At 44.4% G+C, this 17,916-nt stretch overlaps 1 protein-coding gene across 1 annotated transcript; it reads right to left on the bottom strand.

Moving 5' to 3' along the window:
* Positions 1 to 326: 326 nt before the first annotated feature.
* On the bottom strand, positions 327 to 2,016 carry LOC135396031 (DNA repair protein SWI5 homolog). The gene is made up of 6 exons (XM_064627094.1): positions 1,749 to 2,016; positions 1,598 to 1,640; positions 1,382 to 1,512; positions 1,218 to 1,312; positions 983 to 1,149; positions 327 to 905 (listed from the first exon to the last, which is right to left on the bottom strand). The coding sequence occupies exons 1-5, from the start codon at positions 1,784 to 1,786 to the stop codon at positions 1,085 to 1,087; spliced, it is 372 nt and encodes a 123-aa protein (XP_064483164.1). The 5' UTR covers positions 1,787 to 2,016; the 3' UTR covers positions 327 to 905; positions 983 to 1,084.
* Between the last annotated feature and the right edge of the window lie 15,900 nt (positions 2,017 to 17,916).

Genomic DNA, 17,916 nt, shown 5'->3' with positions numbered 1-17,916 from the left:
ACCTCTCCATTTAACGTGAGGGCCCAAGCACCACCCTGTCCAGGTACATGCAAACTGATCACCAGTGCAAGCACAAATTGACATGGCTTTAATATAAGACACAGCATAAATAGCGACCGTAATATGATGTGCCCGTTAGCTATTGCTCTACGAGCATGACCATACCCTATCAACGACGACGAGGTTAGGTTGACGACGAAGGAACGGAAGGAGGTGACACGTCAAGTCATCCTATGTTTTCCTCATCACAGTACTGCTATGTTTTGCATTGCAGCTTTTAAAATTGTGTTAAAATGGAAAAATAAGCAGTGCTAGAGTAAACCATGTGGAAACTTGGACTTTGTACTTCCAAATATGTGTTTTATTATGCACATCTTGTGGAATCATAAAACATTTTGAATCTCTGTTATGCATGTGTGTGTGCACATTTTGTACATCTCTAGTGCATAAACACACATGCCTCATTTTATATAGAAGCAAAACAAGTATCTTGTTGATGTAAGGGCATGTCCCATGCACCCCAACGTTCCATGGAAGCAAGAAAACAGGTAATAAATTAATAGTATATGTAGTGGGTGTGGGAACAAAAGAAGACCAGTTGTCCAAATATTCACGTAAAAGCAAACAAGAAGTTACAGAGGAGACACTCTCGTGCTTAGATGTTGACATTTGCACAAAGGTGATAGTATCAGCATCATTAAAAAACTTGAAGGATCAACACTGCCACCTTAAACTGTTACACACTGGATTTAGTTTGTGTAGACTGCTAATGGCTTCTTTCGCAGTGACGAGGAAGGCTCATACCACCTGCAAGCTACATCTCCAGGCTTTGAAGACCGTGACAAGAAAATACAGACCAGGAAAAGGCACAGTTTCACATTGTAGCTCCCTAGCAGTGTTGAAGCCTGAAATTTTTACCAGAACTTCATACCATCATACCCCATCCTTGCAATGAAACAGCTGCAACAGATTTTATATTTACATTTGGATGGCTATGTGGATCTCAGTCAGTGTTCCATCATAAATTTTTAGGGGGATATGTACAGTGTTGTCCTGGAGCTTTGGCTCGAAAGTACACCCACAATCAGTCATCCAATGGCAGGTTGAAGTCCTTGTGCATTTCTCGAACGGTGGTACCTTTCAGTATTGCTGTCGAAGAATTTGGTGTCAGTCTCAAAATCACTGTCACTAGGAAATGTGCGGAGAACTGAGCTTACCAAGCTGACCAAGCACCAACTGCGCTGCATCTTTCACTTCGTTGTATTCATGAAGCTTTTCAACATGCCAGTCCAGTTCCTCCACTGTATATCCTCTGAAGGAAAACTCTTGTACTATTTGCACGGGGGACGCAAAGCAAGATATCGCCAGCATGAGCACCTACTCATCAACAAGAGAAGTTATCTGTTCATCAAGCTCTTTCTCTCTAAGTAACAAGGAATCCAGCTCCTTTTTAAGCTTCTCAGGATCCTGGTTATCTGCCGGAGCTGGGAGACTGCCAGTGGCTGCCTTCATCTATAATTAGAAGAAAGGATGCAAATATTGCTTGTAAATATCGCTTATCCACCGATCTCTTCAGACTGTCCTGTTTTACACTCACAGGAGATTTGAAGGAAGTGTTCACAAATTTTGTCCTCAGGGCTCTGAAAATGGGACGCAAATTAGTTTTAGTGCTCATAATATCCTCGTGCACGAATGTTAAGCACTCGTATAAGCTACAGTATTCCCTGAATGTACACAGAAATGCCTACCTTATGTTTCTCAGAGGCGTACTAGCCTTCTTGTCCATTCTGTGGGCTACACAGAAACCAACAATCTAAAAGGCGTCAAGCAACTCCGCTCACGTTAGTTAATCAGTAATAGAACTTCCGTCGAACCTAGGCCTCGGTCGCACACATAACTTGTGATTGAAAGAAAACTTCACGCAGTCAAGCTAAGCGGGTACGCGTAACGTCGATAAAAAGTCTTCAAACTTTCACCATTTCACTGTCGCGCCCACAAGCCCCGGAAGCTTTTGGATTGTGCTCGGCTTTGGATACAGAATTGGATACGTGATGATGACGACGATGACGATTATAAAGGTAGCACGTTGGCAGTTTCGGATTTCGGTGGTTTCGGTATCTTTCTTGAAGCTTATGGATTAAAAATGGGATTGATTGATACCGTACGACAGAGGCAGAGCCTCCTATATTGTATTGTAATATATCGGCCAGACGTCGTTGTGGGTGGATATTTTCTTTCCCTTTGTAGCGAGGCGTAACGGGGGCGAACAGCCATTCAGCTCGCTCGCGCTTGACCTGTACGCATTTTCTCTACGCGTGTGTCTAGCGACAGTTCGCCATCTAAGATACTTAGCTACCCGGTTTGTCACAGATTAAATTCCGCTTCTTTCCAGTTCTTTCGTTGTTGCCTCAAAAATACCCTCGGCGCCGGACACATAGCGAGGAATAAGACCAAGCGACCACTTGGTAGAAGTGACTAAGACATATTTTATTATTCCATTCGTGTTTCTCGCCTTTAAAGGGCGCAAAATGGGACACAACCCCCCCCCCCCCCCCCCCAAGAAAAAAAAATCCACAAATCAACAGTCGGGCACCCCTTGCCCTGGTTAATGATAATTTACACAACCAATAGTGGCTAAAGAACACTCTCTCCTCAGTACCTCATGGGTTGACAAACATGAACACATGCTTAATTACAAACAGATGTACATTAGTTTTTAACGACGACTGACTACCACCCTCGCCGACAACATCAAGGACCCGAAAGCGCTTCCCAAGGTTGCATCTTGCATTATCACGTCCGGGCTTCTCCTATGGTTATGCCATTGTGTGCCAAAGACAGTTTGCCGGAGGTCCATCGAACTTCGGGAAGCGCCGAAGCACGTAGACAAACATGCTGCGCATAACAGTCACCGTTAACACTATCTTGCATGATAGGCAAGCCTGCGCGATGGGCAAGACACGTAAACAAACACGAAGGATCGAAGGCACGAAGGCGTGTTTGTTTACGTGTCTTGCCCATCGCTCAGGCGTGCCTATCATGGAATTTATCCACCAGCTAGCCTACATTTACGCCATTCTGTCAACGCTATCTTGATTTACAGTCGTTAGACAAATTTGCTAATGTGCGGTCTCAAAGTAGAGCTCTACTTGAAAGCCTCGTCGTTCTACGACGCTGAACGGCAGCAAGCCCCCAACTATCCAAGGAACTTAGCCACTTAGTCTCTGGCAGGGATATTCTTCTGTACCACAGACCTACCCTATATTCATCTCTTTCAGGGACCATCGTAATCCCCTCAAGACTGTGGCTTTTGGCCGCGACCTTGTTCGCCCCTAGCTTGGAGCGGCATAAACCAGCCCATGGTGCAGTTCGACCCTCCTAGATTTCGCTGAAAAAAAGTTCTGTGCATTCCTTTAGGGGTGTGCGTGTGTAGGATATAAACATTTTTCTCAAGATTTTGTTGTCTTGAACAGTGGGGCCGCCTCGAACTTGGCCCAAACGTGAAAAGGTGTTGTACGTTCCGCGCGTCCTTCTGACACAAACAGACGACATTTCTGTGCTTTCTTTACCTGGTGTTAGAGCGAAAGGGTGGATCTAGCTTCCCGAAGTACCCTTTACTAAAGGGTACGGAGTTAAGAGTGCATACTCCGCTGCAGCTCACTCGATAGTTGAGGTCACCTAGGAAGTGAAAGTGATGCCTTTGTGGTCCTCTCCTGTGAAAAGGCACCCTCTCCTTGTCCATTTTGAAAATCTACAAATGTATTAGTTCTCCCGCGGAAAAAAAATCGTCACCATACTCCGCTGCAGCTCACTCGATAGTTGAGGTCGCCTAGGAAGTGAAAGTGATGCCTTTGTGGTCCTCTCCTGTGAAAAGGCACCCTCTCCTTGTCCATTTTGAAAATCTACAAATGTATTAGTTTTTCCGCGGAAAAAAAATTTCGTCACCATACTCCGCTGCAGCTCACTCGATAGTTGAGGTCGCCTAGGAAGTGAAAGTGATGCCTTTGTGGTCCTCTCCTGTGAAAAGGCACCCTCTCCTTGTCCATTTTGAAAATCTACAAATGTATTAGTTTTTCCGCGGAAAAAAAATTTCGTCACCATACTCCGCTGCAGCTCACTCGATAGTTGAGGTCGCCTAGGAAGTGAAAGTGATGCCTTTGTGGTCCTCTTCTGTGAAAAGGCACCCTCTCCTTGTCCATTTTGAAAATCTACAAATGTATTAGTTTTTCCGCGGAAAAAAAATTTCGTCACCATACTCCGCTGCAGCTCACTCGATAGTTGAGGTCGCCTAGGAAGTGAAAGTGATGCCTTTGTGGTCCTCTCCTGTGAAAAGGCACCCTCTCCTTGTCCATTTTGAAAATCTACAAATGTATTAGTTCTCCCGCGGAAAAAAAAATCGTCACCATACTCCGCTGCAGCTCACTCGATAGTTGAGGTCGCCTAGGAAGTGAAAGTGATGCCTTTGTGGTCCTCTCCTGTGAAAAGGCACCCTCTCCTTGTCCATTTTGAAAATCTACAATTGTATTAGTTCTCCCGCGAAAAAAAAATTTCGTCACCTTACTCCGCTGCAGCTCACTCGATAGTTGAGGTCGTCTAGGAAGTACAAGTGATGCTTCTTGACCCTCTCCTGTGAAAAGGCACCCTCTCCGTGCCCATTTTGAAAATATTCTAATGTATTAGTTCTTCCGCGGAAAAAAAAATTCGTCACCATACTCCGCTGCAGCTCACACGATAGTTGAGGTCGTCCAGGAAGTAAAAGTGATGCCTTTGTGGCCTTCTCCTGTGAAAAGGCACCCTCTCCGTGCCCATTTTGACAATCTACAATTGTATTAGTTCTCCCGCGGAAAAAAAATTTCTTCACTATACTCCGCTGCAGCCTACTCCGTAGTTGAGGTCGCCTAGGAAGTGAAAGTGATGCCTTTGTGGTCCTCTCCTGTGAAAAGGCACCCTCTCCGTGTCCATTTTGAAAATCTACAAATGTTTTAGTTCTTCCGCGAAAAAAAAATCGTCACCATACTCCGCTGCAGCTCACTCGATAGTTGAGGTCGTCTAGGAAGTAAAAGTGATGCTTTGTGGCCTTCTCCCGTGAAAAGGCATCATCTTGTCCACTTTGACAATCTACAATTGTATTAGTTCTCCCGCGAAAAAAAAATTTCGTCACCTTACTCTGCTGCAGCTCACTCGATAGTTGAGGTCGCCTAGGAAGTGAAAGTGATGCATTTGTGGTCCTCTTTTGTGAAAAGGCACCATCTCCTTGTCCATTTTGAAAATCTACAAATGTATTAGTTCTTCCGCGGAAAAAAATTCGTCACCACACTCTTAAACCCGTACCTTTTATTGTAACTTTTAGAAACATGTAACTTCTGTATAGACGTAGATTTCGAGGTTTCTTATAGGTTACACCACTGTAACGTATATTTAGAGGTTAAAAGCGACCAAGGTCATGTCTTTACAACACGAATAGAAGTTACATCTCGGAAAAAACAAAAACAGCTTCCCAAGCAGCACAATGTACTGAAAGTCCAGTGCAACAGGGGTGGACGGGTAAGTGGAAGGCCTTGAACAGACTCGTGAAACTAAAGGAAATTGGTAAGACACATACCGTCCACCCCTATTGCACTCGACTTTTAGTACATTGTGCTGCTTGGGTTGTTGTAACTTATAAATGTACCCTCTACTCCGACACTGTAACTTCTAAGCGAAATCTCCAACGTAATCTCTTTGTTAGTTTCTTATCGTTTGTTTTCCTTTTGTTTTTCAGCATAATGCCGCGTTTCAGCCTCCCATTCGAGACGACACTTGCGAATCTACTCTGTTATTTTTTATCTGTTTCAGCGTCACCTATACGTCAACTACATGTTATCAATGCTGTATGAACACAGATTATAAGTTCGCAGTCTGAAATACAGATAGTATGTTTCTTTTTAAAGGGTGGAAAACAATTGTCAATGCCGCAACCACCAAGATTTCCGATTTCGCTGCGTAGCCGAGCCTGGTCTAGGTCTATCCACACTGAGAGCGGTTTCCTTGAAACGCTTAACGCTCGTCGTCCGTCCGTTAACAAGTGTAATCTGTTTTAATCAGTGGTTTTCCTCGCGTTTATCATAGTATCGTCAGGAACACCGGAAAAGCTAGATGTCGCTAGCAAACAAGTATATTTCCGGTGTTCTGAGGGGAAAGTGTAGTGAGTGCGAAGATTGCAAAGAATATATAACCGAAAACGAACGTCAGCACCGCAGCCCTAATTCACACACTTCATACACTGGGTAAGTGTACATTTTGTGCTAGGTACGTGCGTTATTTTGATAGCAAGAGCTCTTAGCGCATGTTTATTGTGATTATGGCAAGCGTTTTGCGGCCCTGCATATGAACGCCACTTACGCTTGCTACTTTTCTGCTCTTACTTGGTCGCCAAGTCAATACACCGGCGTGCATTTTGCGAGCTGCGGATATATGCATCGAGATATATAATTCGCAGCTTCCTACTTGTTGTATTCTTACGATATTCTAAGACTCAATCGCGGAGTGAACGCCTTCCCGCATTTATGCTGATTTGTACCTTGTGCTTTGTACGGATTTGAATGGTTCCGTAAATGTTACTCTCATTGCCCAAACTTTTGTTCCCAGGATCCCACATGCAGGTTCACATACCGTCACCAGCGCAATGCAGTACCTCACAAACTCGTCTCAGAGCGCCTCCAACGCTGATAACGCAGTAATGTAGTGTCTCCTGCGTTACTGTACACTCATATTCCTCAAGGTTGTGTGCGTTTTATGTAATACTGTATTGCCATTTGCGCTCGCCTCTGCAACACGAATGTGGAATAAATTTTTTTCTGCTGCAATTCTCCATTTCGTTGGGTGTGTTCAGCTTAGCAAACATAGGTCAGTTGTTTTGACTCGCTAGCTTCCTCGCACTTTTATGCATTGCTTCTCACTTAGAAGATAGTTCTTTTTTCCACATACATGGTAAAGCGACCATGGTTTCTCCTCACATCAGAATCGCACTTGTGCACAATGTGTCACCTCTCGACAGACTTCTGTTTTTGTAATATACATATGTTCAAGATCTGCTTTTCTGCTGGTTCATTTTGGTACCTTGGTGTGTTCTGTAAAGGTCTGTCGATATCCCACGCACAGGGTGTTTGTTTTTATTCGCATCACACCAGCGCTCATTTGACAGATGGGTTATGTTAATTTTCGCAAATTAACCCATCCGTAGTTACAAACATTTCCGACATTTCCTGACGCATGTGTTTGTAACTACGGATCGACTAATTAGCAAAAATTCACATACCCCACCTGCCAAATGAGCGCTACTCTGTTGCGAATAAAAATGAACATCCTGTATAAAAAGCCGCACGTTGGCGTAACCTTTACGGACAGCTGCTGGATTGAAGGCCGTAACCTCTAATTAGTGGGTTTCCTTGTAACTTTTATAAAAGGGGTCGCTCAGAGGGTACCTGGTAGCTTCTGAAATAGAGGGTAAAATATTGCGATTTTTTACCCTTTACTAAAGGGTACGGAGTTAAGAGTGCATACTCCGCTGCAGCTCACTCGATAGTTGAGGTCACCTAGGAAGTGAAAGTGATGCCTTTGTGGTCCTCTCCTGTGAAAACGCACCCTCTCCTTGTCCATTTTGAAAATCTACAATTGTATTAGTTCTTCTGCGGAAAAAAAATTCGTCACCATACCCCGCTGCAGCTCACTCGATAGTTGAGGTCGTCTAGGAAGTGCAAGTGATGCCTCTTGACCCTCTCCTGTGAAAAGGCACCCTCTCCGTGCCCATTTTGAAAATCTACTAATGTATTAGTTCTTCCGCGGAAAAAAAATTTCGTCACCATACTCCGCTGCAGCTCACTCGATAGTTGAGGTCGTCCAGGAAGTACAAGTGATGCCTCTTGACCCTCTCCTGTGAAAAGGCACCCTCTCCTTGTCCATTTTGACAATCTACAATTGTATTAGTTCTCCCGCGAAAAAAAAATTTCGTCACCTTACTCCGCTGCAGCTCACTCGATAGTTGAGGTCGTCTAGGAAGTAAAAGTGATGCCTCTTGACCCTCTCCTGTGAAAAGGCACCCTCTCCTTGTCCATTTTGAAAATCTACAAATGTATTAGTTCTTCCGCGGAAAAAAAATTTCGTCACTATACTCCGCTGCAGCCTACTCGGTAGTTGAGGTCGCCTAGGAAGTGAAAGTGATGCCTTTGTGGTCCTCTCCTGTGAAAAGGCACCCCCTCCTTGTCCATTTTGAAAATCTACAAATGTATTAGTTCTTCCGCGGAAAAAAAATTTCGTCACCATCCTCCGCTGCAGCTCACTCGATAGTTGAGGTTGTCTAGGAAGTAAAAGTGATGCCTTTGTGGCCTTCTCCTGTGAAAAGGCATCCTCTCCTTGTCCATTTTGACAATCTACAATTGTATTAGCTCTCCCGCGGAAAAAAAATTTCGTCACCATACTCCGCTCCAGCTCACACGATAGTTGAGGTCGTCCAGGAAGTACAAGTGATGCCTCTTGACCCTCTCCTGTGAAAAGGCACCCTCTCCTTGTCCATTTTGACAATCTACAATTGTATTAGTTCTCCCGCGAAAAAAAAAATTTCGTCACCTTACTCCGCTGCAGCTCACTCGATAGCTGAGGTCGTCCAGGAAGTACAAGTGATGCCTCTTGACCCTCTCCTGTGAAAAGGCACCCTCTCCTTGTCCATTTTGACAATCTACAAATGTATTAGTTCTTCCGCGGAAAAAAAATTTCGTCACTATACTCCGCTGCAGCCTACTCGGTAGTTGAGGTCGCCTAGGAAGTGAAAGTGATGCCTTTGTGGTCCTCTCCTGTGAAAAGGCACCCCCTCCTTGTCCATTTTGAAAATCTACAAATGTATTAGTTCTTCCGCGGAAAAAAAATTTCGTCACCATCCTCCGCTGCAGCTCACTCGATAGTTGAGGTTGTCTAGGAAGTAAAAGTGATGCCTTTGTGGCCTTCTCCTGTGAAAAGGCATCCTCTCCTTGTCCATTTTGACAATCTACAATTGTATTAGCTCTCCCGCGGAAAAAAAATTTCGTCACCATACTCCGCTCCAGCTCACACGATAGTTGAGGTCGTCCAGGAAGTACAAGTGATGCCTCTTGACCCTCTCCTGTGAAAAGGCACCCTCTCCTTGTCCATTTTGACAATCTACAATTGTATTAGTTCTCCCGCGAAAAAAAAAATTTCGTCACCTTACTCCGCTGCAGCTCACTCGATAGTTGAGGTCGTCCAGGAAGTACAAGTGATGCCTCTTGACCCTCTCCTGTGAAAAGGCACCCTCTCCTTGTCCATTTTGACAATCTACAATTGTATTAGTTCTCCCGCGAAAAAAAAATTTCGTCACCTTACTCCGCTGCAGCTCACTCGATAGTTGAGGTCGTCTAGGAAGTAAAAGTGATGCCTCTTGACCCTCTCCTGTGAAAAGGCACCCTCTCCTTGTCCATTTTGAAAATCTACAAATGTATTAGTTCTTCCGCGGAAAAAAAATTTCGTCACTATACTCCGCTGCAGCCTACTCGGTAGTTGAGGTCGCCTAGGAAGTGAAAGTGATGCCTTTGTGGTCCTCTCCTGTGAAAAGGCACCCCCTCCTTGTCCATTTTGAAAATCTACAAATGTATTAGTTCTTCCGCGGAAAAAAAATTTCGTCACCATCCTCCGCTGCAGCTCACTCGATAGTTGAGGTTGTCTAGGAAGTAAAAGTGATGCCTTTGTGGCCTTCTCCTGTGAAAAGGCATCCTCTCCTTTTCAATTTTACAATCTACAATTGTATTAGCTCTCCCGCGAAAGAAAAATTTCGTCACCTTACTCCGCTGCAGCTCACTCGATAGTTGAGGTCGCCTAGGAAGTGAAAGTGATGCCTTTGTGGTCCTATTTTGTGAAAAGGCACCATCTCCTTGTCCATTTTGAAAATCTACAAATGTATTAGTTCTTCCGCGGAAAAAAAATTCGTCACCATACTCCGCTGCAGCTCACTCGATAGTTGAGGTCACCTAGGAAGTGAAAGTGATGCCTTTGTGGTCCTCTTCTGTGAAAAGGCACCCTCTCCTTGTCCATTTTGAAAATCTACAAATGTATTAGTTTTTCCGCGGAAAAAAAATTTCGTCACCATACTCCGCTGCAGCTCACTCGATAGTTGAGGTCGCCTAGGAAGTGAAAGTGATGCCTTTGTGGTCCTCTCCTGTGAAAAGGCACCCTCTCCTTGTCCATTTTGAAAATCTACAAATGTATTAGTTCTTCCGCGGAAAAAAAATCGTCACCATACTCCGCTGCAGCTCACTCGATAGTTGAGGTCGCTTAGGAAGTGAAAGTGATGCCTTTGTGGTCCTCTCCTGTGAAAAGGCACCCTATCCTTGTCCATTTTGAAAATCTACAATTGTATTAGTTCTCCCGCGAAAAAAAAATTTCGTCACCTTACTCCGCTGCAGCTCACTCGATAGTTGAGGTCGTCTAGGAAGTACAAGTGATGCTTCTTGACCCTCTCCTGTGAAAAGGCACCCTCTCCGTGCCCATTTTGAAAATATTCTAATGTATTAGTTCTTCCGCGGAAAAAAAAATTCGTCACCATACTCCGCTGCAGCTCACACGATAGTTGAGGTCGTCCAGGAAGTAAAAGTGATGCCTTTGTGGCCTTCTCCTGTGAAAAGGCACCCTCTCCGTGCCCATTTTGACAATCTACAATTGGATTAGTTCTCCCGCGAAAAAAAAAATTTCGTCACCATACTCCGCTCCAGCTCACACGATAGTTGAGGTCGTCCAGGAAGTACAAGTGATGCCTCTTGACCCTCTCCTTGTCCATTTTGACAATCTACAATTGTATTAGTTCTCCCGCGAAAAAAAAAATTTCCTCACCTTACTCCGCTGCAGCTCACTCGATAGTTGAGGTCGTCTAGGAAGTAAAAGTGATGCCTCTTGACCCTCTCCTGGGAAAAGGCACCCTCTCCGTGCCCATTTTGAAAATCTACAAATGTATTAGTTCTTCCGCGGAAAAAAAATTTCGTCACCATCCTCCGCTGCAGCTCACTCGATAGTTGAGGTCGCCTAGGAAGTGAAAGTGATGCCTTTGTGGTCCTCTCCTGTGAAAAGGCACCCTCTCCGTGCCCATTTTGAAAATATTCTAATGTATTAGTTCTTCCGCGGAAAAAAAAATTCGTCACCATACTCCGCTGCAGCTCACACGATAGTTGAGGTCGCCTAGGAAGTGAAAGTGATGCCTTTGTGGTCCTCTCCTGTGAAAAGGCACCCTCTCCTTGTCCATTTTGAAAATCTACAAATGTATTAGTTTTTCCGCTGAAAAAAAATTTCGTCACCATACTCCGCTGCAGCTCACTCGATAGTTGAGGTCGCCTAGGAAGTGAAAGTGATGCCTTTGTGGTCCTCTTCTGTGAAAAGGCACCCTCTCCTTGTCCATTTTGAAAATCTACAAATGTATTAGTTTTTCCGCGGAAAAAAAATTTCGTCACCATACTCCGCTGCAGCTCACTCGATAGTTGAGGTCGCCTAGGAAGTGAAAGTGATGCCTTTGTGGTCCTCTCCTGTGAAAAGGCACCCTCTCCTTGTCCATTTTGAAAATCTACAAATGTATTAGATCTCCCGCGGAAAAAAAAATCGTCACCATACTCCGCTGCAGCTCACTCGATAGTTGAGGTCGCCTAGGAAGTGAAAGTGATGCCTTTGTGGTCCTCTCCTGTGAAAAGGCACCCTCTCCTTGTCCATTTTGAAAATCTACAATTGTATTAGTTCTCCCGCGAAAAAAAAATTTCGTCACCTTACTCCGCTGCAGCTCACTCGATAGTTGAGGTCGTCTAGGAAGTACAAGTGATGCTTCTTGACCCTCTCCTGTGAAAAGGCACCCTCTCCGTGCCCATTTTGAAAATATTCTAATGTATTAGTTCTTCCGCGGAAAAAAAAAATTCGTCACCATACTCCGCTGCAGCTCACACGATAGTTGAGGTCGTCCAGGAAGTAAAAGTGATGCCTTTGTGGCCTTCTCCTGTGAAAAGGCACCCTCTCCGTGCCCATTTTGACAATCTACAATTGTATTAGTTCTCCCGCGGAAAAAAAATTTCTTCACTATACTCCGCTGCAGCCTACTCCGTAGTTGAGGTCGCCTAGGAAGTGAAAGTGATGCCTTTGTGGTCCTCTCCTGTGAAAAGGCACCCTCTCCGTGTCCATTTTGAAAATCTACAAATGTTTTAGTTCTTCCGCGAAAAAAAAATCGTCACCATACTCCGCTGCAGCTCACTCGATAGTTGAGGTCGTCTAGGAAGTAAAAGTGATGCTTTGTGGCCTTCTCCCGTGAAAAGGCATCATCTTGTCCACTTTGACAATCTACAATTGTATTAGTTCTCCCGCGAAAAAAAAATTTCGTCACCTTACTCTGCTGCAGCTCACTCGATAGTTGAGGTCGCCTAGGAAGTGAAAGTGATGCATTTGTGGTCCTCTTTTGTGAAAAGGCACCATCTCCTTGTCCATTTTGAAAATCTACAAATGTATTAATTCTTCCGCGGAAAAAAATTCGTCACCACACTCTTAAACCCGTACCTTTTATTGTAACTTTTAGAAACATGTAACTTCTGTATAGACGTAGATTTCGAGGTTTCTTATAGGTTACACCACTGTAACGTATATTTAGAGGTTAAAAGCGACCAAGGTCATGTCTTTACAACACGAATAGAAGTTACATCTCGGAAAAAACAAAAACAGCTTCCCAAGCAGCACAATGTACTGAAAGTCCACTGCAACAGGGGTGGACGGGTAAGTGGAAGGCCTTGAACAGACTCGTGAAACTAAAGAAAATTGGTAAGACACATACCGTCCACCCCTATTGCACTCGACTTTTAGTACATTGTGCTGCTTGGGTTGTTGTAACTTATAAATGTACCCTCTACTCCGACACTGTAACTTCTAAGCGAAATCTCCAACGATAATCTCTTTGTTAGTTTCTTATCGTTTGTTTTCCTTTTGTTTTTCAGCATAATGCCGCGTTTCAGCCTCCCATTCGAGACGACACTTGCGAATCTACTCTGTTATTTTTTATCTGTTTCAGCGTCACCTATACGTCAACTACATGTTATCAATGCTGTATGAACACAGATTATAAGTTCGCAGTCTGAAATACAGATAGTATGTTTCTTTTTAAAGGGTGGAAAACAATTGTCAATGCCGCAACCACCAAGATTTCCGATTTCGCTGCGTAGCCGAGCCTGGTCTAGGTCTATCCACACTGAGAGCGGTTTCCTTGAAACGCTTAACGCTCGTCGTCCGTCCGTTAACAAGTGTAATCTGTTTTAATCAGTGGTTTTCCTCGCGTTTATCATAGTATCGTCAGGAACACCGGAAAAGCTAGATGTCGCTAGCAAACAAGTATATTTCCGGTGTTCTGAGGGGAAAGTGTAGTGAGTGCGAAGATTGCAAAGAATATATAACCGAAAACGAACGTCAGCACCGCAGCCCTAATTCACACACTTCATACACTGGGTAAGTGTACATTTTGTGCTAGGTACGTGCGTTATTTTGATAGCAAGAGCTCTTAGCGCATGTTTATTGTGATTATGGCAAGCGTTTTGCGGCCCTGCATATGAACGCCACTTACGCTTGCTACTTTTCTGCTCTTACTTGGTCGCCAAGTCAATACACCGGCGTGCATTTTGCGAGCTGCGGATATATGCATCGAGATATATAATTCGCAGCTTCCTACTTGTTGTATTCTTACGATATTCTAAGACTCAATCGCGGAGTGAACGCCTTCCCGCATTTATGCTGATTTGTACCTTGTGCTTTGTACGGATTTGAATGGTTCCGTAAATGTTACTCTCATTGCCCAAACTTTTGTTCCCAGGATCCCACATGCAGGTTCACATACCGTCACCAGCGCAATGCAGTACCTCACAAACTCGTCCCAGAGCGCCTCCAACGCTGATAACGCAGTAATGTAGTGTCTCCTGCGTTACTGTACACTCATATTCCTCAAGGTTGTGTGCGTTTTATGTAATACTGTATTGCCATTTGCGCTCGCCTCTGCAACACGAATGTGGAATAAATTTTTTTCTGCTGCAATTCTCCATTTCGTTGGGTGTGTTCAGCTTAGCAAACATAGGTCAGTTGTTTTGACTCGCTAGCTTCCTCGCACTTTTATGCATTGCTTCTCACTTAGAAGATAGTTCTTTTTTCCACATACATGGTAAAGCGACCATGGTTTCTCCTCACATCAGAATCGCACTTGTGCACAATGTGTCACCTCTCGACAGACTTCTGTTTTTGTAATATACATATGTTCAAGATCTGCTTTTCTGCTGGTTCATTTTGGTACCTTGGTGTGTTCTGTAAAGGTCTGTCGATATCCCACGCACAGGGTGTTTGTTTTTATTCGCATCACACCAGCGCTCATTTGACAGATGGGTTATGTTAATTTTCGCAAATTAACCCATCCGTAGTTACAAACATTTCCGACATTTCCTGACGCATGTGTTTGTAACTACGGATCGACTAATTAGCAAAAATTCACATACCCCACCTGCCAAATGAGCGCTACTCTGTTGCGAATAAAAATGAACATCCTGTATAAAAAGCCGCACGTTGGCGTAACCTTTACGGACAGCTGCTGGATTGAAGGCCGTAACCTCTAATTAGTGGGTTTCCTTGTAACTTTTATAAAAGGGGTCGCTCAGAGGGTACCTGGTAGCTTCTGAAATAGAGGGTAAAATATTGCGATTTTTTACCCTTTACTAAAGGGTACGGAGTTAAGAGTGCATACTCCGCTGCAGCTCACTCGATAGTTGAGGTCACCTAGGAAGTGAAAGTGATGCCTTTGTGGTCCTCTCCTGTGAAAACGCACCCTCTCCTTGTCCATTTTGAAAATCTACAATTGTATTAGTTCTTCTGCGGAAAAAAAATTCGTCACCATACCCCGCTGCAGCTCACTCGATAGTTGAGGTCGTCTAGGAAGTGCAAGTGATGCCTCTTGACCCTCTCCTGTGAAAAGGCACCCTCTCCGTGCCCATTTTGAAAATCTACTAATGTATTAGTTCTTCCGCGGAAAAAAAATTTCGTCACCATACTCCGCTGCAGCTCACACGATAGTTGAGGTCGTCCAGGAAGTAAAAGTGATGCCTTTGTAGCCTTCTCCTGTGAAAAGGCACCCTCTCCGTGCCCATTTTGACAATCTACAATTGTATTAGTTCTCCCGCGAAAAAAAAATTTCGTCACCATACTCCGCTCCAGCTCACACGATAGTTGAGGTCGTCCAGGAAGTACAAGTGATGCCTCTTGACCCTCTCCTGTGAAAAGGCACCCTCTCCTTGTCCATTTTGACAATCTACAATTGTATTAGTTCTCCCGCGAAAAAAAAATTTCGTCACCTTACTCCGCTGCAGCTCACTCGATAGTTGAGGTCGTCCAGGAAGTACAAGTGATGCCTCTTGACCCTCTCCTGTGAAAAGGCACCCTCTCCTTGTCCATTTTGACAATCTACAATTGTATTAGTTCTCCCGCGAAAAAAAAATTTCGTCACCTTACTCCGCTGCAGCTCACTCGATAGTTGAGGTCGTCTAGGAAGTGAAAGTGATGCCTCTTGACCCTCTCCTGTGAAAAGGCACCCTCTCCTTGTCCATTTTGAAAATCTACAAATGTATTAGTTCTTCCGCGGAAAAAAAATTTCGTCACTATACTCCGCTGCAGCCTACTCGGTAGTTGAGGTCGCCTAGGAAGTGAAAGTGATGCCTTTGTGGTCCTCTCCTGTGAAAAGGCACCCCCTCCTTGTCCATTTTGAAAATCTACAAATGTATTAGTTCTTCCGCGGAAAAAAAATTTCGTCACCATCCTCCGCTGCAGCTCACTCGATAGTTGAGGTTGTCTAGGAAGTAAAAGTGGTGCCTTTGTGGCCTTCTCCTGTGAAAAGGCATCCTCTCCTTGTCCATTTTGACAATCTACAATTGTATTAGCTCTCCCGCGGAAAAAAAATTTCGTCACCATACTCCGCTCCAGCTCACACGATAGTTGAGGTCGTCCAGGAAGTACAAGTGATGCCTCTTGACCCTCTCCTGTGAAAAGGCACCCTCTCCTTGTCCATTTTGACAATCTACAATTGTATTAGTTCTCCCGCGAAAAAAAAAATTTCGTCACCTTACTCCGCTGCAGCTCACTCGATAGTTGAGGTCGTCCAGGAAGTACAAGTGATGCCTCTTGACCCTCTCCTGTGAAAAGGCACCCTCTCCTTGTCCATTTTGACAATCTACAAATGTATTAGTTCTTCCGCGGAAAAAAAAATTTCGTCACTATACTCCGCTGCAGCCTACTCGGTAGTTGAGGTCGCCTAGGAAGTGAAAGTGATGCCTTTGTGGTCCTCTCCTGTGAAAAGGCACCCCCTCCTTGTCCATTTTGAAAATCTACAAATGTATTAGTTCTTCCGCGGAAAAAAAATTTCGTCACCATCCTCCGCTGCAGCTCACTCGATAGTTGAGGTTGTCTAGGAAGTAAAAGTGATGCCTTTGTGGCCTTCTCCTGTGAAAAGGCATCCTCTCCTTGTCCATTTTGACAATCTACAATTGTATTAGCTCTCCCGCGGAAAAAAAATTTCGTCACCATACTCCGCTCCAGCTCACACGATAGTTGAGGTCGTCCAGGAAGTACAAGTGATGCCTCTTGACCCTCTCCTGTGAAAAGGCACCCTCTCCTTGTCCATTTTGACAATCTACAATTGTATTAGTTCTCCCGCGAAAAAAAAAATTTCGTCACCTTACTCCGCTGCAGCTCACTCGATAGTTGAGGTCGTCCAGGAAGTACAAGTGATGCCTCTTGACCCTCTCCTGTGAAAAGGCACCCTCTCCTTGTCCATTTTGACAATCTACAATTGTATTAGTTCTCCCGCGAAAAAAAAATTTCGTCACCTTACTCCGCTGCAGCTCACTCGATAGTTGAGGTCGTCTAGGAAGTAAAAGTGATGCCTCTTGACCCTCTCCTGTGAAAAGGCACCCTCTCCTTGTCCATTTTGAAAATCTACAAATGTATTAGTTCTTCCGCGGAAAAAAAATTTCGTCACTATACTCCGCTGCAGCCTACTCGGTAGTTGAGGTCGCCTAGGAAGTGAAAGTGATGCCTTTGTGGTCCTCTCCTGTGAAAAGGCACCCCCTCCTTGTCCATTTTGAAAATCTACAAATGTATTAGTTCTTCCGCGGAAAAAAAATTTCGTCACCATCCTCCGCTGCAGCTCACTCGATAGTTGAGGTTGTCTAGGAAGTAAAAGTGATGCCTTTGTGGCCTTCTCCTGTGAAAAGGCATCCTCTCCTTTTCAATTTTACAATCTACAATTGTATTAGCTCTCCCGCGAAAGAAAAATTTCGTCACCTTACTCCGCTGCAGCTCACTCGATAGTTGAGGTCGCCTAGGAAGTGAAAGTGATGCCTTTGTGGTCCTCTCCTGTGAAAAGGCACCCCCTCCTTGTCCATTTTGAAAATCTACAAATGTATTAGTTCTTCCGCGGAAAAAAAATTTCGTCACCATCCTCCGCTGCAGCTCACTCGATAGTTGAGGTTGTCTAGGAAGTAAAAGTGATGCCTTTGTGGCCTTCTCCTGTGAAAAGGCATCCTCTCCTTTTCAATTTTACAATCTACAATTGTATTAGCTCTCCCGCGAAAGAAAAATTTCGTCACCTTACTCCGCTGCAGCTCACTCGATAGTTGAGGTCGCCTAGGAAGTGAAAGTGATGCCTTTGTGGTCCTATTTTGTGAAAAGGCACCATCTCCTTGTCCATTTTGAAAATCTACAAATGTATTAGTTCTTCCGCGGAAAAAAAATTCGTCACCATACTCCGCTGCAGCTCACTCGATAGTTGAGGTCACCTAGGAAGTGAAAGTGATGCCTTTGTGGTCCTCTTCTGTGAAAAGGCACCCTCTCCTT

The sequence above is a fragment of the Ornithodoros turicata genome, chromosome 5, assembly GCF_037126465.1.
Source record: "Ornithodoros turicata isolate Travis chromosome 5, ASM3712646v1, whole genome shotgun sequence".
In the NCBI taxonomy this organism is placed as follows: Eukaryota; Metazoa; Arthropoda; class Arachnida; order Ixodida; family Argasidae; genus Ornithodoros; species Ornithodoros turicata.
Note: the sequence above shows the minus strand (reverse complement) of the source record. Positions and strands in the feature narration are given on the sequence as shown.